Source organism: Pimephales promelas, chromosome 22 (genome assembly GCF_988280905.1).
Source record: "Pimephales promelas chromosome 22, fPimPro1.hap1.1, whole genome shotgun sequence".
In the NCBI taxonomy this organism is placed as follows: Eukaryota; Metazoa; Chordata; class Actinopteri; order Cypriniformes; family Leuciscidae; genus Pimephales; species Pimephales promelas.
Window position 1 is genome coordinate 13,922,490 of NC_142790.1, and position 26,185 is coordinate 13,948,674.

At 37.4% G+C, this 26,185-nt stretch overlaps 2 protein-coding genes and 1 long non-coding RNA gene across 3 annotated transcripts in view; 1 reads left to right on the forward strand and 2 right to left on the reverse strand.

Annotated features, from left to right (window-relative positions):
- Window positions 1-26,185, forward strand: part of LOC120476019 (progressive ankylosis protein homolog) — a 230,056-nt gene that overhangs the window by 156,450 nt on the left and 47,421 nt on the right. The gene's annotated exons all lie outside the window — the stretch shown is intronic.
- Window positions 866-3,359, reverse strand: LOC148969587 (uncharacterized). The gene is made up of 2 exons (XR_016149395.1): window positions 2,654-3,359; window positions 866-1,509 (listed from the first exon to the last, which is right to left on the reverse strand). It is a non-coding gene; the product is annotated as an uncharacterized LOC148969587 (long non-coding RNA).
- On the reverse strand, window positions 22,689-25,351 carry LOC120476017 (transcriptional regulator Myc). The gene is made up of 3 exons (XM_039666928.2): window positions 25,022-25,351; window positions 24,069-24,694; window positions 22,689-23,716 (listed from the first exon to the last, which is right to left on the reverse strand). Exons 2-3 carry the CDS (start codon window positions 24,685-24,687, stop codon window positions 23,115-23,117), a joined length of 1,221 nt encoding a protein of 406 aa, XP_039522862.2. The 5' UTR covers window positions 24,688-24,694; window positions 25,022-25,351; the 3' UTR covers window positions 22,689-23,114.

The window sequence follows — 26,185 nt, forward strand, 5'->3', positions numbered from 1 at the left end:
AATGTCATTTAATCTTTTGGCTACATCAAATTTTTGTACAGAAATTTTATAAATGATTGCCAAAAAATATCTATATATATATATATTGTATCACTCTTTCTAAAGAGTATTAGATTGTCTTTCCTTGTGATCTGATTTAGATTTTCTTTATGTAATGGAAAATCATATGCTATATAATGCAAATATGGTTGGATGTGGCTTCCGCAGCTTACCTTCCATACAATGTACAGGGAACGCTTTCCCAGTGGTCCTGCAGGAACAGCAGTGACTTCTCTGGCCTAAGCCCTGTCCTTCCCCGCCTTAAAATTGCGGGGGCATGTTTCAAGAGGCTTTTGCACTGGAAGGTGACAGCTTTAGTGGCGTTTTCAAAGGTTATCCCTATTTAGTCGACCGTTGACTACGTCCGACGTTATCAACTAAAAGAGAACGTCCTGGTTGTGTATGCAACCCACCGTTCCCTGAAGTAGGGACCGGAGGAGGTAGTCCCCTTGTCACTATCGCTGGACCACCGCTGACTCCGGGTTACTCTCAGCTCCTCAGCGAAAAAGCAACTATTGCGTGCATCCACTTCTCTATTTATACCCCCGCTCAGGGGCGGACTGTGTGATGCGAATTGTACGTTCATTGGCTCGTTCAATAGTACTCGAAGAACATAGGCTCTCTGACGTGATCCCCATTCAGTCGACCGTCGACTATGTCCTCCGTTCCCTCCTTCAGGGAACGATGGGTTGCATGCACAACCAGGATATTTTCATCCTTAGTTTTCTTTAATTCTTTAGCTATAATAGTAGAGTCAAACTCTGTCTTTGTCACATTAGAAAGCTTTCCAGATGAGTGCTGACAAATAAGGCTCAGAACCCCAAGATGGTGTATATTAGCACTTACATTGAACAAGTGTACTGTCCCACTGACAAGCTCATAAGAGAAAAGATATTCATAGGGGGAAGTTTAAAGTTGTTTGTTGCCAATGTAAGGTCCTAGGACATCCAGTATTCAAAACAAATTCTGTATAGCTTACAGTTCTTTGAATATTTCACATCAACACTAATTATCAGCATCTTTCCACTGATCTGGTATGCATAGTCGCCAGCACAGGCACACACATATGTGGTGGTCATGTAAAGATTCAGTCTGCTCTCTGTGAACTTAATACCAGCAGGTTTTCTCTGACATATTCGAAGGACAGAGAGGATTTCTGTGAAAAGAATTAACCATATTCCTCTCTCAGAGGAGAAAAGATAAGACAGACCACTCTTCTATACAGACACAAAGAGACAGAGAGAGTAAGACACAGTAAGAAGGAGAAAGACAACACCATGATTCAGCAGAGAATGTCACTTCCTCCATATGGTGGCTGTTCTCCTCAGTGGGACTATGAAAGGGGTAATAAATCCCTTTGGAACAGAGAGGAGAGCACTGAAAGAAGCCCTCAGACGGGACACATCAGAATACGTATCTCCTCAGATGGCGGGCCTCAGGAAGATAGATAGCACTGAAGTCAATATGGCCCTAGGAGATTAGACAATAATCACATTGAAGTTTCAGTAAAGCCTAGGTATTTAGTGCTTTGGAGATACACCAAAATTAGTGCTGGTGCTCAGCTGGGATGATCTAAGTACCTTTCAGAACCAGCTCATATTTCTCATTTGAAAAACTAAATCGTGACTATTAAGAAATGCACAGCCTAAGTAGTTTTATCAGCTTTAAACATCAGAAGTAACTTAAATCAGCATCTTTACACCATCACAACTGGATTTAATGTAACGGTCAGAAGTGATTTAAAATACAAGTAATATTTGTTTTATTGTATTTTATTATTATTTGAAATGGGGGGCAATAAAGATGTTTGCACTTGGTCAACGTGAATTAGAAAAATTGTCAATGATTATCAATGATTATTTTAGCAGTTGCAGAAGAATCCCCCAATTATTAACTGCAGTAAAACTAAAACACTTGTTGTCCACAAGTGAAATGAGGCTAAAATACAATAAAATATAAATAGTAAATGGAAAAAACTTTAACTAAAAAACTTAAAAATGTTACCTTGAAAATAGACATGTTGCCTCACACTACTAAAACCAAAAGAAAAATAAATAAAAAGTATGGCTGTGAAATGATTAATCGTGATTAATCGCATCCAAAATAAAAGTTTGTGTTTACATAATATGTGTGTGTAGTGTGTATAAATTTGTATACATTTTATATAAATGTTGTGTATATATAAATACACACATATGCATGTATATATTTAAGAAAAAATTGTTATTAATATATCAAATATTTACATTTATGTATAATATTAATTTTGTATAAATATATATAAAGTATATACATGCAAATATTTCTTAAATATATATGCATGTGTGTGTGTTTTTATATATACAAAATAATTATACACACTAAACACACATATATTATGTAAACAAACTTTTATTTTGGATGCGATTAATCGCAATTAATCGTTTCACAGCCGCCCTACTAAAAAGACAAAAAAAAGAATCATAAAAAAGCACAAATTTATATAAAAATATGTTAAAATTACTATAAATATACTAAAATTACAGTTATAACTAAAACAAATAACACATATTAAAATAGTATAAAAAATAATACTAAAAATAACACTGTTTCCCAGAATAAATTAACAACTTACCTTGGGAAAAAAATCCAGCTTAAATTAATGGTTTCAAAAAAGTTTGTACAGGAAAAAAAAAAAATGTTCAACTCAGTTTTGGAAACAATCGAAAAGCGATTACTTTCAAATTAAATTAACTTATGGTCAAACATGTCAAGAACCGCTTTGACCCATTCAGTCAATGCATTTTTTTTTTTTTGTCAGTCAATTCATTAAAACAAACTAGCTCATAGAAGTCAATGGTTCACAAATCTAACTGGTCCTGTGAGCTTCACTTCCTTTTAGACAGATCCTTATGACTGTCATTGAAGAAGAAAGAAATCAGATGTTCCCTTAATAACGTTTCGTAACTGTCATTTCTGCTCCAGATCAAGTTTCAGAGTCAAACGTCCAAAACAGCTGTTATCAGATAACAACTCTAAACAAACATTTGGTTGTACTGCTGCTTAATCTTTGTCACCTTCAGTGATGTCATGTCTAAACATTCCTACTCTATGCACACTGAGACAAAAAGGAATTTAAATTTCCTGTTAGAAAGGTGACCAGTCAAGTCTTGCTCCTGTGAGTGTGCATTTACTCCAGTGTGAAAGATTTCTCTTTAGTTCTCACCCAAACAAACAAATTAAATTGGGCCACTTAATTAACACAATGTGCGACATGCTGCCTAGGGCTGTTGGTTTGATTTCCCCTGATGTTCAAGGGGGGGTTAAGGGAATTAATAATGGTGATTATTACAGTCCAACAGTGAACAGTGTTGGATCAATATCTTGACACCAATTAGCAGTTAGGTTAACATGGGTGCATTTTTGACAGTCACTCATGATTTAGTTTTTCAAATCAGAAATATGGGCTGGTTCTGAGAGGTACCTAAACATTTTTCAGTCACGCATAATCAAAAATAAAGCTTGCACAGATTTTCATCATGAGAGTATAAAACTTTTGGTCACACTTTAGTTTGGGGAACTCTTTCTCATTGTTGTTAACTATGACTTTTGCCTCAACAAACTCTTAATTTACTGCATATTAATAGGTAGTTGTTGTAGTGGTTTAGGTATAGGGTAAAATTAAGGGATGTAGATCATTAGGCATTAAAATGTGCTTTCTAATAAACAGCCAATATGAAAGGTAATTAGGTTAATAGTGAAAACTAAAGTGTTACTACATTTTTAACCCCCAAATATGATGCTCTCCTTCTCTGTGGACAACTTTTGAAATGTGATGTTATTACTGTGTTATTTCTCCGTTAACACACTAACCTGCATTGAACCACATAGTTCAGAAAGCAATGGTTAGAAAAAGGAAAGAGGAATAAATTTATTTTAATCACTGATTCTTCAGTTCCTCTGCCTTTGAAAGTCCATGTAATGATGTGTTGCCCCTTACAGTGAAAAAAAGCGATAAACTCCTTATAAAAGTCTTATAACTACCGTTGTTTAAAAGGATTAGTTCACTCCGAATTAAAATTTCCTGATAATTTACAAAACTAAATCGTGACTATTCAAAAATGCACAGCGTAAGTTTTTCTAAGCGTCATGCATTACGTAATCACGATGAATGGTCACACATATTCAAAAAGGTATAGGGTAAAAAAATCTCATTTTTTTGTCCTTAAACTCCAAAATTGTCTGACATTGTTGTCCAGTACGTCACAAAGGACGCACAACGTGTCCGAATCCACTTTTGCTAGTTTAACGCCATTGTCAGCGCATGGTCTAAAAGGATTGTCCCTATTCTTAATGAGTAATGGGTGTGTTTTTGGGCATAAATAAACCAACCAGAGTCTCATCTCCCATTCCCTTTAAAAGCCAGTTGCGCTTGGGTCATGACGGATTGCTATTTACATGACAAAATTTGCAAGCAGAAAGACTTCTCTGTAAAATCTAAATGTTCTTACTAAGACTTTTTAGTTAACTTTACTTAATGTCCAATAATTTGTTGTACTTTTAAAATAATCTGTAGCCTACTGTTTGCATGTTATGCCTTCGTTAATCAGAAAACCCAAGTAAACATTACTTGACTGGTTTGAGTACTATTTTGCCAAAGCAAAATGAAATAAAAAAACAGGCGAGGCAAATGGTTTTTGAGGTGAGAATTTTCACTAATTTCTTCCACATTCTTCTTATTTGCATTCGCTCATTTTCCAGTCATCTTGAATGTTATTGACATTACAACTAAAATTGTTGGGAGAATGTTAAGTTGACTTCATAAATTTCATGTTGATTTCCTAAAATTGCTTGCCATTATTGTGATGAGTGTTCCCTTTGTTGGGCACTTGGAACTTCATTCATTGTAATTCTCTTCCAATTAATGCAGTGTTACAACATGAAAACAGTTATTCGATTTCAAGGGAAGTGAAGTAATAATTATAATATTATATATCTATACTTGAATTATTTCCATGGTTTGAATGAATAATGATATACTGTATAACATTACATTTCATGTATCATAATGATCTTTTAATATTTCAACACTTATGGCATTAACTTTTAATTGGGTTGATATCATGTATTTGTGACAATATCTTACAATTTAGCTTGAGTCATACAGACTTCAACATTCAGCATGCAAACCATAAAAACAAGTAACATAGTAACTTAATTATTTACAGAGAATTTTTCAAATTTATTGCGGTGAACATGTGAAAACTGTATCAATAACAGTGCATGCATTACCCGAGCTCTAGCGTAAATGACTGATGAAACATAAACGTTGGTAAAACAAATCTTGCTCCATGCATAATCTTTCCTCAAAGTAGTGAAAACGACAGACAATCTGCATTATTAGAGACAGTTTTAGGTAATAGTGGTCCACAGCTGCTCAGCAGACGTTTTTCAGTAAGATATAAGTAATGTGAGTTAACCAGTTAGCAGGAGACCTACACAATATAAAACTCAAAACTAAGTATTTTGAACAGGATTGTTCAAGAGCAAGCATTTGAGGTTCAAGTTTTCCCTGGTGTCTGCGGGCGCAGTAAGTGGGCGCAATATGCTAATGTTTCATCCTGACGTCAAGTCAAGTCAAGTCAAGTCAAATATATTTAAATAGTGCTTTTCACAATACAGACTGTATCAAAGCTGCTTCACAGTATCAATCAAAACAACTTAACAGTGTTTGTTTATTACTGGAAAAAAGACATCCAAGTTTGGTAAAGCAGATCAATGGTATGATGGGTCATTTAATTTGAATATCCCCAACTGAGCAAGCCTAAGGCAACATTGGCAAGGAACCGGAAAATTCCAAGTGACCCGATGGTGTCCTAAAACTCCATCAGATGACCCAACGGAGAAAAAAAAAAAAACCTTGGGAGAAACCGGGCTAATGTTTCTTGACGTCACAACAAAACAGCTTATGATGACTTGTTTCTAAAACGATTAATTTCAGTTGACTCTTACTTTTAAAGTGTTTGTGGTCTCTCACATTTTGAAATCTGTGGAAGTGTGGGCCACCCTTAAAGTAATTCGGCCAGGTTTTTTCAGTTGGAGAAATGAACTCCCTGTGGGATGGACTATGTGCTTTGTAACTTTGCAGATTGTTTACATGACCAATAGCTATATTAGACACTAAAGGAAAGGTAAAATAAAACAAAACATAATAGGTCCCTTTTAAAATGTCATAACTTGATCTTCCGTTGGTGATGTATACCAGACATCTCCAATAATTTTGCCCTCATAAACGCCAGCAATTTCTCAAGATCACATTCAGAACTCCCTCCATTCAATTGACAACCAGTGGATTGAATCCAGTCTTGCACCCAAATTGCTTTTTGTTTTTTTCAATAATCAGCTTCACTCGTACTTCGCTCGTACATCACATGGAGGAAAAGATTTGTCACCACTTACATCACAACTTTAAACTTTTTTTTTTCTTAGCCCAAGACAAAAGAGTTCAATACTGTATCTTCTAAATATCACCTATTTGTTTTGAAAAGTAATAGAATACCTTTCCTAAGCAGCCCAATCATTTATGTCCAATTCAATTATCATTGATGCTTAATGTCAAGTTAATGTTCAAATAAATGAACAACATTAGTAGTAATAGTAAACAACACAATAAAAAAGTACATAGGCCATGGCCAAAGCACACAAATCATCTGCTACCATTCCATAACGTCATACTGCAAATTGTAAAACATACATTTTCAATATAACAGGCCAAGGAGAGATGATTGAAGCGTGTTTCGTCCGTTCTTATTTTATTTTTGAAATATTCATTTATCGGCTATTATAACTGCCGATACCGATATTTTGGAAAATGCCCAATATCGGCCTGGCTCTACATAGTACATAAAAATCAAAACAACGTTCTCAAAAACCTCCAATTGTTTAATACCTGAGCTTTGGATAAGTACCCTGGTGTCCTGTTCAACCGCCCTTCTTCTTTAGTGCATCACCTAGTCAGTCGTATACAGTTTAGATTTGAATAACTCTTTAGTTTAATATTGCATGTCAGTGTGTAGTTCTTTGTTCATCAGTGTATGTTGTCCTGGCACGCAGTGTGTTGGCAGGGAAACAACACACACTGTTTGTAGTAGCAATGACTCACAAATTAACAGAAGCTGGAAAATGGGCCACTGAGACCAGCCCATCATGGCTTTTTCAATCCATCTCTTTTCAACCTCCACAGCTGCTGACTTTCAACTGGTTTGACTCAGACTCTCAATCTGAGTCTTAAAGAAGTAAGCAGTGTGCCAGTGTGTGCTGAAGGTCTACCTGAATAGAACAGACTATTCAGTGAATTCACAACATTCAATATCTAACCAATATGTCTCTGAATCGCATTCTTTTCTTTCATTGCGCCCTTTTTTTCAAACCTAATGCGCCTATTTTATGACAATGTTGTGGTTTGGAGTCCCCATTTGACCCACAATGGCTGTTCTTTGTTTTCATCAGAGCATTGCCAGTTGTAACTTTCATTTTCATTGCAAATTACATCACTATGACACGCCCCATATGGGAACTGACTGGTCAATGAGAACTAACCTTAAGGCTAAATTCTGTTAACACACAGGTGAATGAATGGAGAGGAGATTTGGAGATTAGGAGATGGGTTACAACTTGATTTTTTGTGTGTCAAAGGGCGTGAGAAAGGGTGGGTGTCTGCCTGTGGCAATGTTATCTCACAATTTTTCAAGGTCTAATTTAAAGCAAAATTCAATCCACATTCAGAAGGCGTTTAACAAATGTGGTTTCTGTAAACAAATAAATGTCAATTTGGCACCTAAACTTGATAAGTAAACGAGAGGAACTAGTTTCACACCACAAACAAGCCAACTGTATTTATTTCTGTGGGCATATTGACAGTTTACAGCATTTTCGCTGTGTGCATATTATAGTGTTTGTGAGGCTATTTTGCTGAGCCTTATTTTGCCAATTATATATTCTTTTTATTAAAACTAACATCGTAAAGTATGATACTTTTACTATGAGCAAGGATAGAGCTATACTTTTCTTATGAGCATATAAAACTAAATAGTTCCTTGGACAAAATGAAATGTAATATTGTAGTAGTTAGAATTTTTTTTTTTTAATTTTATAAACAAAGTTTATTTTAGTTCAGATTAACATTTGAGGGCAGCAAGTATTCATAATATCAAAATAAAACCAACGTAATGTTACTTGAAAGCATTATAGCCTATTATTCCTGCCAACTTTCCATGGTTAGAGTTAGTGTTACTACAGTAAATCCATGGTGAATGTTGCTGATCTGTGGACACTGAATAGTTCATTCATGGCACAATGTTTCTTCCTGGTTTCCACGTCAGCGCTGTTTCACAGTGTTAATAACGGAGAAATGTGAATGTGCCGCAGCGATGCTATAACTTCAGTGGCGAATTCAAATGCTTTCTTTAATGGATTTTATTTTTATACATTAAATTTGTTGTGGCAGTGTTGTGGTCACACCAGCATCTATTACATTATGAGCGTGCTTGCCACGCACAACATGCCTACATTTTAAATAACGAAATTTTAGTCGGCAGGAAAAATGGTCCAATGCACCATTTGGTTTAAAAATGCAACTGAAAACCGAACAGAAAGCCTCTTACCGAATGGTTCAATACGAATATGTGTATCGTTACACCCCTAATAACCACACTATGTAAGATTGCCAGATCGGGTCGCGTTTCTGTAGTTCTAATGAGACAAAAGAAAACTACAAATTTGACTTGCTTTATGTAAAGCATTACAATAGTCATTATTTTGTTTTTCTTCGTTTCTGATGTCGTAATACATCATACTTTCATGAAATTCACATTAGGCTGCAGTAGGCTAAATTATTTACAGCAGCGGTAATGGACAATTCCACTTCCAACCTGTAGGGTGACCGCAGAGGAAAAGTTACTTGGTGACGCTTTAATTCCAAACGAACACAAAAGCATGTTTTTAGTAGAGCCAGACCGATTTATCGGCAGGCCGATATTATCGGCCGATATTAGGCATTTTCCAATCTATCCGTATCGGCAGTTATAATGGCAGATAAATGAATATTTCAAAAATAAAATAAAAACGGACGAAACACCCTTCAACCATGTCATGATTGTTGGAGTTGAAATGCGCCACACATTCTGCAAACTGATCCAGCCAGAGTCGGGCAGAGAGAATCAGTTATCCGCGAGTGAGATCACCGGTGAAGTGTGTTTATCAGTCCCTCCAGAAAAACGCGATTATGCGATCGCTGAATTCAATGCAAAATCAGCCAAAGTCCGCATATTTATGCGGGGGCTGCATTTTTTCAAATACGCCGCACTTTCGCCGCATAAATTGCCGATTTCTGTGCAAAATATGCGGGGTTTGCATAATTTCATAATCCTCGCATTTTCGTTGCAAAAAAAGTCACATGTATCTTAGCAGAAAGTTGAAAAATGTTGCGTTTGCTTCACACAAGAGCAGCCATTTCCCCCTGTTTCCATGGGAACGTTATGAAATGACGCAATTACGCGACGCCAGGCAGACTCACGGAGGCAATTGATCTCACAAATCGAACTCGTATAACTGTCTGTCACACGTTCTACTGTCACATCGTTACTTAATAAACAACATAAGATATAAGAAGTAGCATCAAACAGAAATTACCCGCACACATGGGGGGTTCGAGGCGCATATATAACACTGCAGAGAGTTCAACAGGGAGCGCGCAGCTCTTAAAGGGGCCACACCTTATTTACACTCGTTACAGTCTGAAATAAAACAAGATGAGAAATTAAATATTCCCAGCACTTTCTATGATTTAGTATGCTTGCTTATCAAAGGAAGTAATGAGAAATGACTCTTACATTAGCCTAGTGAGAACAGGATGTTGGGGGAATCACTTTTTTTTTCTCTTTTTCATCAAACTGCAATTTTTGCAAGTTCCCTCAATTTTTGCAAATTCCTGCAATTTCATCTCATAAAATTGCATAAATTTACGGTATGATGCTGGCAACCACAGCTGCCAGTAGTTTACCGCGTAATCCATCAATTTTTGCCCGCAACAATCACAAAAAAACTCAGCGTTTTTCTGGAAGGACTGAATACTGTTATGGTAAATGTTATATATAAATGGCAAATTTTTTCACACATTTTTGGAAATTACCACCACAAAATCAGTCATTTTGATCGCAAAAATCACACAAAAAAATCGTGAAATCCTGGAGGGACTGGTTTATGGTGAGTTGGTCACGAGACATACATTGCTTGAATAACAATTAAAAGAACATCCCCATCAGTTGTCTTGACTCAAATAAGTATGACAAAATTTGTGACTATCATGTCCAGTTTTGCTGCTGTTAAATGAGCCGAGAGTGAAGCGGAATTAGCTAGTAATAATTACGTTACGTTGTTAGTGTCGTTGACTGACTGTCCTTTTAACTTTTGACAATGTGACTGAAGTATTTCTTTAATAGCGCGTGACAGTTATAGCATTGAGACGCATCATCTCTCCTTGGCCTGTTATGTTGAAAATGTATGTTTTACAATTTGTAGTATGACGTTATCCATTGCTAAATTATGGCTCATCATAGACTAGCTAACCACAAAGCTTGCTATGCCACTATCATCAGTGGAAGACCGCTAACGTTAACATTAATGAGCTTTGGTTCCTCAGTTCTGTTGCGACAGTAAAAGAAACAAGTTTCTTATATTATTTTAGTTAAAACTCATAAATAACTACAAATATCTAATGTTAGGGAAATCTGTTAATGTTTTGTTGCGTGTTTCTGAAAAAAATAAAAATAAAAAATACCGGCCGATATATCGGATTTTAAAACCAAAAAATATTTGTATCGGCCTTCAAAATCCTTTATCGTCGACCTCCAGTTTTTAATACCTGAAAACAGGTTCCTACGTATTAACCATGAGACCAGGCTGACAGGAGCCTCCTGTTTCAGTTACGCTGCTGCTTCACTTACTCAATGCTTATGCTTGCAGTGTTAAAACAGTCAAAGCATGTGTGCTGAGGCTCAACTCTCTATAAACTAATCCCACAGCGCTCACAGTCAGGTCATCCCAGGTCAGGCATCAGATGCCTGCCTTCTTCAAACACCAGTTGCTGTTTTTCATTTTGAGAAAAACCGGTATAATGCCAATATATTTAAAAAGAAGCTTTTGTTTAAAAGAATTCAAATGCAATCAGAAATTAAATTATTTGTCCAATCACTAGGCTGTTTATTTCCTTACCTGGTTTCTCATACTGTATGTGAATTTAAAAGTGGAAAATCAAATAATTTACTTTAACTCAAGCGCAAATAGTCCTTAGATATTTCCACATTGCTTGGAATTGTTGCGTGTGTGTGTGTCTGAGTCTGTTTGAGCTGCTTACATACAGTCACAAGCACTAGTCTATACTAAGTCTTTAGCAGCTTACATTCAACAGTCATCCCTTACACTGAGGTACCTATTGCATATACAAATACCCTTTCATTTAAGCCCGAGACAGACATAAATAGTCTCTACTGCAGAGTACAGACACATCGCAGATCACATAATAGAGAGTCGGGGCTTGACAATAAGGACGCACAGAAACTATGTGCAAATACTGAATTGACTTCTCATTTTCATCTTACACTTGAACTGACTTGAACTAAACACAAATATGTCAAAATGCATGTCTTGGCGAGGCATAGACCCCCATAATGGAGCTGTGCATTAGCTCTTAAAGGGACAGCAGCCTAATATACCTGGTGCTGCGGCTGTCTGGGTCCTTACTCAACAATATTATTGATCTGCCTTACTTAAGGTGGACATTGACGCAATTTTCTTCTAGAAACAAACTTGTTGAATTATTTTCATGTTATCACTGTGAAGCTGCTTTGATACAATCTGTATTGTAAAAAGCGCTATATAAATAAAGGCGACTTGACTTGACTTAAAGGGATAGTCATTAATTACTAACCTTCATGTCATTCCAAGTCCATAAGACTTTTCGTTCATCTCTGAAACACAAATGAAGATTTTTTTTTATATATAAAATTGGAGCTAGAGATTCCTGTCCCTCCATTGACAACTACGCAATTCTTCAAAAAGTTCATAAAGATATCTTAAAACTAATGCATATGAATTTAGTGGTTTAGTCAAAATTTTCTGAGACACGATCATTTTCAGTTTTCCCACAGAATTAGATTCTGCCGATATATCTGCCGAATTAGATTCTGTGGGAAACACTGAAAATGATGTGGGGGGTGCATAAAGGACAAAAGCTTAGGCCATGCCACAAGGGCCTATTTGTATTGTAATGGTGCAAAAAGTTAAACGTCAGAGGGATGTTATCAGTAAGCTTTATTGGAATAAAATGTACATAAGCTTAGCTGCAGGAATCTGTGAGGGCAACAGACAAGAAAATTAGTGTCCCCAGGCTTAGTAACAAATACCCTTGTATGGTTGTCTTGTCTCTATATACACTAAACATTAGTGCTGTCAAAATGAATGATTAATCCAAGTGATTAATCAAAAGATAAAAACATAAAAATAGCTCATAATCCTGATTGATACCTTCCTGGTATGGTATGCTCAATTATATAGCAGGGCTCTCAAGTTTTGAAGACAGAATCAACAATTCAACGTGAACAATTCCAGGATATGCTTTTTTTTCCTTTGGTTGTTGCGTTGAATCTTACCCAGATACAATAGTGCTATTTTCTGATTGGCTATTGTGGTGCCCCTTTCCTTTTTTCTTTTTTTTTTCTTTTTTTTTGATTGGCTGATAAGTGGCAGGCTCGACTGCAGAACTCCAGGAGAGACAAACTTGATTCCTACAGGTCCCATAGTGCGAACGGCGCGGCAAGAGACATTTTGGGCGCTGCGGTATTAAATATATCATAAAAAGGTTTTCCTTGAGAGAAATACAAAAGACCAAAATGAGTGAGTGTGACGCTCAATGCGTGACACTTGAGAGCTCTGATATAGCTAATGTTCTACTAATGTTCTATTTTTGTACTATTACCTTTGTACTATTATTACAGACTTTATATTATTTAGCCTCTAAATATTATTTAGGCTAGTAGTTTTTAGACTTAAATGGCTAAAAAAAAAAAGATTGTTTTAGTTTTCTTAGAGCGAGGCCAGTGAAAGGGCCAGAAGAGAAAATCCTTAGTGTTGAGTCCTAAGTACATAAACATAATTCATCCTATAATTCTGAAAACAAGCTTTTGGAGAAGAGTCTAACATCACAGACTCTTTCCTCAACATCTGTTTGAGAAGACAGGCGTGTTCTTTCGCGCATGTATGCGTCTGCATGTTTGTCTTGGGGAGGTCTGCTTAAATATTCACAGAGGTGCCTTACACTCCCAGACTGTAAATGAGCAGGCTTACAGCGGGAGTCCTGAACTCTGGTGGTCCAAACATGTCTCTTTAAGTGTGTAAATCTGGAGGGTTTAATTTGCCAGTGCTGTTTTTATACCTAGAATGCACTCAGTGAACGCCAGCTCTCACATAGCTAACACGACCCGAGAAAAAGCAGAAAGCCAACAGCACAGGGTCAGCAGGGCCAGGCAAAACACAGACGCCGCCACCACCGTCACTGCTGTCTGACGGAAAGAGTGAGAAAAGGGAGAGGGCAACTGATTCAAAGAAAGCAAAAGAGAGAGAGAGCTTGGTTGATATGTTAAAAATTATTTGGTGGTGTTATAAAGTTATAAGTTCTTCAAAGCTAAATGAAAATCGAAAATTGGTTTGCTTTCATGACGTTGAAACAACGTTGATTTCAAGTTGATTTTCCGTTAGTTTTGAAAGAATGACGCGTCTGACGTTGGTTCAACGTTAATTCGATGAGCAAAACAATGTCAGATCAACATTTTTTCGATGTCATGTTTCCACGTTGATTCAATGTCAGTTTGCTATCTGGGAAACTACTATCAGGATTTACTAAAGACAAGACAGGCAGTGAAAAATTAGCTGAAAAGGCATGGACAGTTATTTTTGCGGCTGACCGTATTGCATATGCATTTGAGTTTCCCTTTTAGATGCAAAATTTATGGGAGGAGAGTATTTACATGATTCATACAAAGTGATTTACTAAAGTTTGCGCTAGTCAATTTACTGGTTTTGCACCATTATTGGCTCTGCACTACTTCCTGAACTTAAGCCAGCTCCTTGTTTCCTGTCTGCTATTATTGGCCAAACTTGATTAATTCAGGTATGTCTGATTATTGTTGCCGTGACTACTGAGGTCAAGCACACCTGAATTAATCAATTTGACCAATAATGGCAGACAGGAAACAAGGAGCTGGCTTAAGTTCAGGAAGTTGTGCATAAGGCCAATTCACCGCCTAATTTGCGGTGCTCTTGGTAGATCTGGCTGTGTCCGTGTTCTTTCATTTGTGCGTCGTCAGTAGATTATGTGCAGAACTTTCCACTCTCGTTAACTTTTAGTAGCCCTAAGTTTCCTAAAAAAAATTTAACTATAGTTTTTCAATCATTCCTTTTGCTTCGGTCTCACGTTTTAACATTGTCACTGTGATTAACTTTAACTCAAAAACAACGATTGTGTCTCTTCAGAAAATTTTGACTAAACCTCTCATTTCATTAGGATTCATCTTTCGATCTCTTTATTAACTTTCAACAAAGAAGTACATGGTCTGAGAAATCTCTCCGGTTTCTTGAAAACATCTACATTTGGGTTTCGAAAATGAACGGCTTATGCCTGGTTCAGATTGCACGTTTTTTTGTCTTTTACGATAGTCACTGTGTCGGATTACGTGATTTTGACTCCTAAAATCTTGTCGTGTCGTGGACAAGAAACATGTCAGGCTACACGTTGCTTCCTGACCAGTCGTCGCATGCCGTCTTTAGCGGCGCGCGTGATGTCATCGAGAATGCAAAACTAGTAGCGAGTGACTTCCGGAAACGAACGTAAACAAACAATGGATGAAGCGGTGAGTGTTATATTGGCTGTCCTGTGTTCAGAAAAAAACAGAAGAGGACAGTATGGGCTGTCAATCCTCCAAAGAAAACTTGAGGTAAAATATTATTTTCTTATATATGTGAGGGAACCGTCATGGATGACCATTAAAAAAATTAAACATGCTAGTTTTTTTTGTTGTGATGTCGTGAAGCATCGCAGATGCAAAGTAGGTTGTCGCCAACTATGACACACTATATGAGATAATACGATCGAATCTTGCGTCCCGACGCCCGTTGTCGTTTTCGAATCCCCACGACACCCTACGTCAAACGGATCGTGCCAAAATCAGGCTAAAATCGTGTAATCTGAACCAGGCATTATGGGTTTGGAAAGACATAAAATGTTCAGTTACGGGCAAAGTAACCCTTTAAGCTGAAAGTTTATTTCATTTCTGCGATTCAGTTAAATAATTACGTTAGTATTGTTTATAACTTTGAATTTAAAAGCCTTGAGGATAAACTGTGAATCATTTTGTGAAAAGACCAAAAACTATTGAGATATATTGTTTTACTATATTATCCAGACTTATCATAAAAGCAGTAGAAGGAATTTAAAGGAAGAGACCAGTATGTGAGCAGATGACGACAAATATGTCTATAGGCAGTGAGAAGAGTGATGTCAGCAGGAAGTGATGTCATTGTCATTATAGGGGCCAGACTTAGGGGGGAAGAGGTTAAAGAAAGAGACGGCGAAGACAAAGACACAGTTCTGCAGTGTGCTCAGATCTTGCCGCAGTGGAGACCTCCATTCCAAACTGGGGGGAGGGATTACATAACACATGGAAAATCATCCAAAGAACGAAAACAGTCCGGCCTCTGTGTTGCCAAAGGAGCCTGTTCCACCCTCTCTCGCAGCCTATAACACAGCTGATGGATCCAATTTATCTACACTGCAGTTCAACAGAGTTCTTGGAGTCCACTTTCATACGCAAAAGTTACACACAGAACTATGTTTAATAGACTTTGTTCCCCAAAACAGATCCACTAATAAAGATCAGATGAAGGTTTTTAAAAAGGGTGCAATATAAAGTTAAATGTGAGCCATGTAAACTGAGCCGCCATGATGCTAGTGTGTTGTGAGTTTTTTACATCAAAGAAGGCGAAGACCCAGAGCACACCTACCTATTGCGTCATCGCCACAGGCCAAAGGTACTTTACGATCTAGAGCAAACTTTTCCAGAAAGTCCGCTTCGGCAAGGCTGAACTCCAAGCGAACTTTGTTTAGGCCTGATTTTGTTTGGAATGACGTCACACCAGTTCGTTCTTTGATTTTCCCTGAAGGGTATCTGAGATTTTTTCACCCATTTTATGGTCCACTGGATGAAAACCATAAATCTGGTCAGATAGAATATAGGCTAATAGTAGTAGTACACCTTTCCAGTGCAAAGCACCAAAGTTTATTAGGGTGGGGAGGAGCCTAAACGTTCAGTCCTGTCCATCATCATTATGGACTTACTATATAAACAGCAGACACCACACCATCCCATTGACAAACTCCAGCAGCCCTCCACCTCCAGTAAACTATCTCTATCCTCTTATGCGAAATTCCATCATATAGGGGGGTTTTAACTCTGAGCTCAAGCCGAGGCTCAGGTTCAAGCCTGGGTAGCCTCGGGTAGTTTACTATTAACCTTTAAGGCTGAATGGGCAGGCGAACTAGTGTTTTTAAGTTAGGGGGTTTGTTCAAAGTTTGGCAGTACATTTAAAGTTCTTTTGCTGATAAGTTACTCACCCCCATGTCTTCCAAGATGTCCATGTCTTTCTTTCTTCAGTCGAAAATAAATTAAGGTTTTTGATGAAAACATTCCAGCATTTTTCTCCATACAATGGACTTCAATGGGAACCAAACGGTTCAAGGTCCAAAAGACAGTTTCAGTGCAAACTGCAAACTGTTCAAAGGGATTTAAACGATTCCAGACGATGAATAAGGGTCTTATCAAGCGAAACGATCGCTCATTTAAAAAATAAATAAAAAAATTTAAGTTTTATAAGCACAAATGCGTGCCTTGCTCGGTTCTGTGATGAGCATTCATGACTAGATAAGATAATGACTAGGGCCTGGATAAGACCCTTATTCATCGTCTGGTGTCATTTAAAATCCTTTGAACAGTTTGTACTGAATCTGTCTTTTGGACCTTGGACCGTTTGGTTCCCATTGAAGTCCATTATATGGAGAAAATCCTGAAATGTTTTCATCAAAAACCTTCATCTCTTTTCAACTGAAGAAAGAAAGACATGGACATCTTGGATGATGGGGGTGAGTAAATTATCAGCAAAAGTTTTTTTAAAAAAAAGTGAACTACTATCTGCATGCAGAAACTTAGAAGAGTCCGACAAGACAAGAAGGTATTTAAATGACGAACTAATGTGCTTCTAATGTGCCAAGTGCAGCAGGTCACTTGATAAAAAGTGTCTGTCAAGCGAATGTCTATTAGCACTTATTGGTCACATTTGTGGGTCGCAATCAATGTATAATAGTTTATTATTTCAGTCCTATCTGATGCTCACTGTATTTACATTTATATTCCTAGCAAAAACAACTGACATGTGGTCTTCACTCCAGGATTTGCCTCTGTCTCAGACTAACCCTGAGGCCAGGACAGACCTTGACTCTGTTAGTGTGTGGTCTACCTCCCTCAGTCAGATGTGTGCTGCCAAGGGGAATCATGTGACCCTGGAGAGGGATGGGTAGGGGAACCAATTTCTTTCTGCTTACAAGCAAATGCTTACTTTTACTGTAATAGAATACTATGAATGAGCCTAAAGGTATTAGACATGGTGATCCTCTTTGCACACAACTGTTTTAATGCACACTCTGGGTGTTTAATATTGCAGAATAAAATGCATAGAAATAGTCTAAGCTGTACATCATACTGTACAAATCCTCTGAAACCTTAACAACATACAACTGTTAGTCAACTTTGCAATGTCTCTGCATGCATACACATATCAGCTGACAAAACGGATACAGAAAAAGATGGTTTATTCTGATCTATGTAAAGATTTAAAAACACACCTGAAATGCACAGACTGTTCATGCAAAAGCGCAAATAGAAACAATCAATGCATTCTGTTGTCTACAAAACTATTATGCCCTTTGCTGGAGATGAAACATTGTTCATACCTTATACGAAAACTGAAATTAGTTTATTAATGCAAATTGCTTACAAGCATTTATCAGAATATAGAATATGGTAAAATAAGGTTAATGTTAGGACGGTAAAAAAAATAGATTAATCTGCAGATCCTATTGAGATGCTATGAAGAATATTTAAATGCAGGGGGAATCTTTTTATATAAAACAATGAAAGCGTAGTGGTGCAATATGGCTGCGCACAATCTCTTTGTCAAATGACATGTAGATAAAAGGAATTTTATCAAACAAATTGCAGCTGTTGGCAAAATATTTTTGGTTTCAATGTTTAAGCAATCTAGACAAAGGGACAAATAATGAATAATAAATTTAACTCATTATCAAACATAAATCAAATAAAATAAATACAATCTCAGATTAACAGAAGGTTTAATATAACTTAACATTTTAAAGAAAATAACACTGGATTGAAAAATAATAGCCTTTCTTTTACATTTTGACAGGTGAGAATATAGAATTGCTCTTTATTTCTATACAAGGAGACTGACATACATTAGACGTATTAGCTTATAAACAATGTTCCTAGTTGCTTGATATGAATAGGTATTATAAAACCCTTAAGCCAGAATATATCTAACACAATTTCTAAAACCATGCACATAGCCTACCCTATTGTCAAAGAATCATGTTATGCATCAATAATAAGATGAACACGTGTGTGCTTCTAAAAAATAATAATATCCGAGTGCAATGGAAAATAATGCAAAACCTACCCCTTTTGCTCCAGATTTGATTAAGTTGTAACTGATATTCCATTTCAGGTGTGTGGTTTTTCTTTGGGCACTTTGTCTCGAGCCCTTTTCCATGTGCTCCGAGCACGCGCTCCGCGGCACGCGCTGGATACAGTCACATACAGTCGATGACGTCACATTGCCCTGATACAACTACGTCGGGAAAAAATCACAGCTTTGTTAGTCGGCATGGAAATAGATTTGTGCAAAAGACAGTGATTGCATTTGATAGAGCTCAGCACTGAGCGTTTTGACAAATGAGAAAGAGTGCAAAGCTTTGACAAGCATGCTCGTTGATGCAGGAATTGTCTGAACATAGGCTACAGCTACATCATATCATCATCATCATCATCATACAAAATGGTTTATAATCAGACATTTATATTAACATAGGACAGGAATTTGTTATGAAAAACACTGTAGTAGGATAATAGACTACTGCACATGACATATTTCCAAATATGATGTGAATTATGGGGCGTCATAGAGTTTCAAACATTTTAGTAAGCTAAACACAAAAGATGGGTTAGTCAGTCGCCTATTTATATATTCAGTAAATAGACGTTTGCGAACCGAAATCGCGTTCCCTTGAAGTAACCATAGCAACAGCAGATCAAACGGAATAGAATGGAACATTGTTGAAACATACAACATTGTCATTATTTAACAGTTCTGCTGCTTTATAATAAAAAAATGTATTTTTTTTATAAATAGTAAAAACGTTATTGTCAGCAAATAAATATTAAAGGAGTAGTTCACTTTAAAAAAAAAAAATTGCTGATAAGTTACTCACCCCCATGTCATCCAAGATATCCATGTCATTCTTTCTTCAGTCGAACAGAAATTAAGGTTTTTGATGAAAACATTCCAGGATTTTTCTCCATATAATGGACTTCAATGGGAACCATATGGTTCAAGGTCCAAAAGAGAGTTTCGGTGCAAACTGCGAACTGTTCAAAGGGCTTTAAATGATTCCAGACGATGAATAAGGGTCTTATCAAGCGAAACGATCGCTCATTTAAAAACAAAAACAAAAAAGTTTAAGTTTTATAAGCACAAATGGTCACCTTGCTCTGTTCTGTGATGCGCGTTCGTGACTCTCCTGTTCGAACTCGTTTATCAAAATGAACAAATCTTTGAGTTGACTCGGGAAAAGGTTCGTTCATTTTGATGACTGTTTGATGAGAGTCACCAACGCGCATCACATAACAGAGCAAGGTGACCATTTGAGCTTATGAAACTAACTTTTTTTAAAAAAAATGTGTGATCGTTTCGCTTGATAAGACCCTTATTCATCGTCTGGAATCATTAAAAGCCCTTTGAACAGTTTGCAGTTTGCACTGAAACTGTCTTTTGGATCTTGAACTGTTTGGTTCCCATTGAAGTCCATTATATGGAGAAAAATCCTGGAATGTTTTCTTTTCGACTGAAGAAAGAATGACATAGATATCTTGGATGACATGGGGGTGAGTAAATTATCAGCAAACGTTTTTTTAAAAGTGAACTACTCCTTTAAGATGGCTCATGGCGAACTTTTGGAATTTTCTTTGAAAAAAAATCTTAATCTTAAAAAAAGTCTTAAAAGTCTTAAAATCTTAAAGACGTCTATCAGATGTTAGCTAACAGCAGATGCTTTCCAGATGAAGTTATCTTTACCAGACATGTGGCAGACGTACTTGTGCTATCTAATGTTCACTTATCGTCACACCTTGGTATATAATTTGAAAGCAACAAGGTTATTGCCCGCCATGTTATTTTTACTAGGGTTGCACAATTAATGCCTAAAACAAATTCATATTTACAATTCCTTTTTGCGGTAGCTGTTTAAGCCTACTGTGCCATCATTGTCAAAGAGTAATTATCTGGTGAAGTGGATTTAGAGTTAACAAAATATATCATGGGCATTGCAATATTTGAAGCGGATGACATAAATGTCAGTAGACCAGGAGGATTTTAATACAAGCGGTTAGTTCAAAAATCCGTAAGATTGATGCTCTGGAAATATAAACCGGAAAAGGTCTATTGGTGCATGCTATTTTTTTATTTTATTTTTTTTTTTTAATAGTACAATTTTAAAGTGAGTGGACCTTGGTGAAATAGGAACAATGCCTCACAAACTATTATTTTGCAATTAAGACCATTAAGATTAAATGTGATTTAGCTATTTGTCAGCCAATAGTTTCGTTAAAACAACATAATCCATTCATAATTAAAATAACAAGTGAACAGAATTATATTTACAACATCTTTCTTCAGCCTAGAGTAATGTAGCCAATCACAGACATGGCAATGGCCAATCAGATGTGTAGAATTCACTTACCACTCAAAGCTAGAGTTTTTGTCCAGTGCTGAGTTCTGCACACTCATAACTCCTCTCATGTTATAATCGAGTGTATAAATTATGAAGAGATTCACTGTGCAGTGTAGACACCTTCATTGATTATATAAGATTTCGTCATCGCGGACCGCTTTTTTTATTTTTTTTTTATATATATAGGCTATAGGCTGATATTTGTATTAGTTACTGCAGCAGGTGCTGTATCAGGATCAAGTGGATTCACATATTTATGTTCTTTTGATTGGGGACCTAAATATTCATGGTTTGAAAGTGAAACAGTTGTAAAATTGACACTCCACTACTGCAGTTCTGTGAATGTTTTGCCCAACAGGTCTCAGTCACGTGACTGAAAATAGATGTTTACGAAAAGAAATCGCGTTTCCCTGAGGTAAATCCTTCAACTGTCTCTCGAGCTGAATCGTACGGAACAATTACCTAAACGCTGTCATTATTTAACACTTTATTGTTGATTTATATGGCTATTAAAATATTATTTTCGGCAAAAATTTCAACTTCAACATTGCGACCTTAAATTAACATTTAAAAATTAAAGTTCAGTCATCATCATTAACTCACCGTCAAGTTGTTTCAAACCTCTATGAATCTCTTTCTGCTGCTGAAAACAAGATATTTTAAATAATGTCGACAACCAGACAGTTGATGCTAGCATTGATTTCCATAGGGAAAACAGTCAATGGGGTCCTTCAACTGTTTGGTAGCCTACCAATATTATTAAAAATATTATTTTGTGTTTAGCAGAGGAAATAAGTTCAGGTTTGAATCAACTTGAGGGTGAGTAAATGATGACAGAATTTTCATTTTTCTAAGTGAACTTCTCCTTTAAAATGTCCTTTTAAAACTCATTTAAAAATCTAAAAGGTATAATTTACAAAGTCCACAATTATACCTGCAGTGATGCTGCACTGATTTCTGAGTGGTTTACAGCTCAAGTAAACAGCTCAGACTGCATTAGAGCTTTGCCACATCCATGACAGATGCTCCATGAGCCCTTCTTCTAAACTATTGAGGTCTGTGGCATGATGTGACTCATCTTCACCTCTAAAATCTGAGGTGAATCATCTGAAAGTGGCTTCACTTTCTGTCAAAATTCCCTTTCCAGGCAGCGGTCCTCACAATACCTTTGCATTGACTTTCACTTTAGGACACTGTTGCTTATTGAATGCCAAATATAAAAGAGCTCAACTTTAGCTGAAATCTAGCTGGGTGGGGATGCAATTGAATATTTTTGTTTTGTGTGTGCTTAAAAAAATGCAATTATACATTTAATTTTAGACAGGTGAAAACTTACTGACCTTTATAACTTGGGAAATCCCTGAAATGATTAACAATAAGTATAAAGTACAATAAAGTGAACTAACAAGCAAAGCATTAATAGTCCCCACAGTGTCTGATCTGTGAATGAGGAGATCAGCGCAAAGAGACCAAAAGAGTCAAGTTCAGAAAAAAAAAATCATTTATGATTAAGTGAAAACATGGAAAAACCATATAGTGAAACAGAATATGGTTTATGAGAACACAATAGCTGATACAGATCCAAAAATACCTTTCTTAGGAAATATTAATTCATTATATACAAAAACATACAAAAGATTTTTACTTTAGGGTTGTGTAGCCCTGTTTTTTTTTTCTTATTTTCTTAATAAAAATAAATGACTTAAATACAAATTATTTTAACCGCCTTCAATTTTAAACGTTCGGCAGTTTCGAACATGGAAAGAACTGACAATATTCAAAAGAAAAAGAACGCTTTGGACATGCAACATCATCACAACTATAGACAGCAACAGTCTTTAACTTGCATAAAAAAGCTTGGGGGTGGGGTTCTTTAAAAGTCTTTTCGAACTCTTGTGACACAGATTCATTAATGTGAACTCCGCAGCTGCTGCAGCCTGTGTTTTAACTGTTCGCTCTTTCGCCTCAGCTGTTCCTTGATGGACAGCAGCCTCTGCTCATCCATCTGCATGCTGTGGATGCACTCTGTCGCCTTCTTTAGGATAACCACTTTAGCGGCTTTCTCGTTATTCGCGACCTCGGGAATCTCATCCCGTAGTGCAAAAAAGCTGAGTTTGAGTTCGTTTCTGCGCTGGCGCTCCAGCACATTGTGAGTCTTGCGCTTGTCATTGTCCTCAGAATCCGACGTTCGGGGACTCGAGCACTTGCGTTGCTTCACGTGCCTGTTGGTGTTGCTGCTGCTGCTGTTGCTGGTTTCCAGTCGTAGCCTCTTGACAGCCGGCTGGTCGTGCCGTGTGGAGGGGTGGGCGGCGTAGTTGTGCTGGTGGGTGGAGACGTGACAGCGCTTCAACACCAGGGGACTGGGGTGCCTCGAATCCGACACCTCCGTCTCACTCCTTTTCTGTCGCCTTTCCACTGTCACCACATCAATTTCTTCCTCTTCTTCTTCTTCTTCTTCCTCCTCCTCCTCCTGCTCTTCTTCCTCCTCCTCCTCCTCTTCATCATCATCTTCTGCAATGGCATAAAAACAAGAGAATTATTAACTTTAAACGTCAGTTCATTTTAAATGCAGCAGAATGGGAATAAAATGGAATTTGGCTAATGGCTTTCCACAAAGGATGGGGTGGGTGTTCTGTATTCCAGTCACCTCCCACTTTCCCTGTCAGCTGATATTTGAACATTGCAGAGTTTCCTACAGATCTGACTCGGAGGTGGAAACTGAGAAATCTTATGCAACTACAACATGCATAAAGTCCACTGGTGACAACAAGTAAAGGTCACTTAAATGAAAGCACTAGCACATGAGGATACCAGCTAGATCAAGATTATGCGATTCGTAGAGGTGACATAAAGCATGACATACCTGAATCGCTGCCACTGCTGCTGGAGCTGTTAGGTGGAGTGTCCAGGACCAGCATGGGCTGCGATGGTGCAACCTTGCTAATTTTGCAGGACCCAGTGAGGGGATAAGGGAAGACCACGGAGGGGTCGATGCATTCTGATGCCGAGGTGCTCAGATCCTGCAAATAACTTGCATTGAGTCGATTCGAGCTGCTGTCAGAAATCAGTTCCTTCCTCGCAGCATGCAGGGACTTCAGTCTCTCGGAAACCACTTTCTCCAACTTGGCAGCGGCGGAAAAGCCGCTCCACATGCAGTCCTGGATGATGATGGACTTGAAGACGGACTGGGAGTAGTCCGCGTCGCAGATGAAGCTCTGGTTGACCACGTCGTCTCCCAGGAACTCGCTGACCATCTCCAGCTGTTCGGTGGTGGAGAGCGACTGTCTCCGGCTGGGCGAGAGGGGTGGTGTGGGCAGAAGCTCGAATTTCTTCCAAATGTCCTCACTGGGAGCTGGAGGTTGAGTCTGTCCTTGCTGATGGTGATAGAAATCCTCATCTTCGTTGTCGAAGTAGAAATATGGTTGGATGGAGTCGTAGTCGTAATCGTAGTTTTTATACGCCAAACTCGCACTCACCGGCATTTTGACACTTGTGGGAGAAATACAATTTGAAATTATTATGGTGCATATGCAACGTTCACCTAAAGTGCACATATTTAGACTAGTGAGAAAATGAAGTAAATAGTGCAACTAAAAGACAACATGTGTAAAAAGGAAGAGAAGGAATCCCAAAGCGGGGGTTAATACCAAAACATTTCAATGCATCCCTGATTCTACTGTTCGTTTAGAGCGTGCAACATGCAAAAGAAAAGATAATCGGCACAAAAGAAAATATATTTGCATACCATCACAAACGCATGCTGCTCTTGAAGTGTAAAAGATGCATGCAACATCAGATACCGGATACTTAACTTACCGTGTATTTGACAAATGCAGCTTCAGAATGGCTTCTTTCGAGACGCAATGCAATGAAAAGACAATAAAAAATAAGATGCAAGAATTAAAATCCAACAGATTACTCCGGTCGCTTGACGCATAAGTGGAATCAGAGTCGCGGTCAAATGGAAAGTGATGTGAAATGTAATGAAGGCTGTGCGCTTGTGCACCTCTCAGAGGCTGGACAGACTGATCGCTTGTGTGACAGGGGCAGGATGAATAAGTTCTGGAGCTCCCGCGAGCTCAAGCTGCGCCCACTGACGTATAGTAAAATTTCCCGCCAAACGAAAACACGGTTGTTGTGCGTGTTAAATCAACTCGTTAGGCTCACACATCAAAAAATAAACCCAATGTCTTATTTGAAATCATAATTCGTCTTTATTGGCGTAGAAGATATGCTGCATCTATCTCTGAATCCGATAAATATGGGACTATTTCTTCGCGGAATGACAAAACGTTGAGTGGGTTGGCTTTGACGTCAGTGGCGGAGCGTTTTTATTGTCAAGCATTGACGGCTCATTTGAAAATGGCATTTTTAATTATTATTATTATTTTTTTTTTACATTAGTAGCCTAGACAAGGATACAACAAAATCAAATCTTATATATTTCGGTCTTATTATGTTTTTAATATCACAACAGAGAGGCAAAATGGGTTAAAAGAAAACACATTTTTGTTATTTTAAATAGAAACAGCAATAAAACAGAGCAGTATGCTTTCTGTTTTGTGTATGTGTTTTTAAATGTATTTCTTTATTTTCTTTCATCATATATTTTGTGTGCTGACAAAAAAGAGTTTATTTTTAGGGCTGTGACGAAGCATATGGATTATTTATGTTGCTGCAACATAACAATAAAGAAATGTAACCATCATCATACAGTTAGCTTGTCAAAGTCATCTAGCAGTAGTTCTGAACCAGGGTCACAGGGTCCACCAGGGGCCCTCAGTAAATGGCGTGGGATTTTGTGAGATGCCTTAAATTGTTAGGTTATTTCATAATAATTGAAATTGGCTTTTCCATTATGTGGTTTTGGAGACAAAAAGTTCAGAGCCATTGTACTAAATACAATGTTTTGGTGTATGGAAATTTGTTTTCAATGAATGAAACAACACATCCTTCAGACATATGGATGATGAAATAATT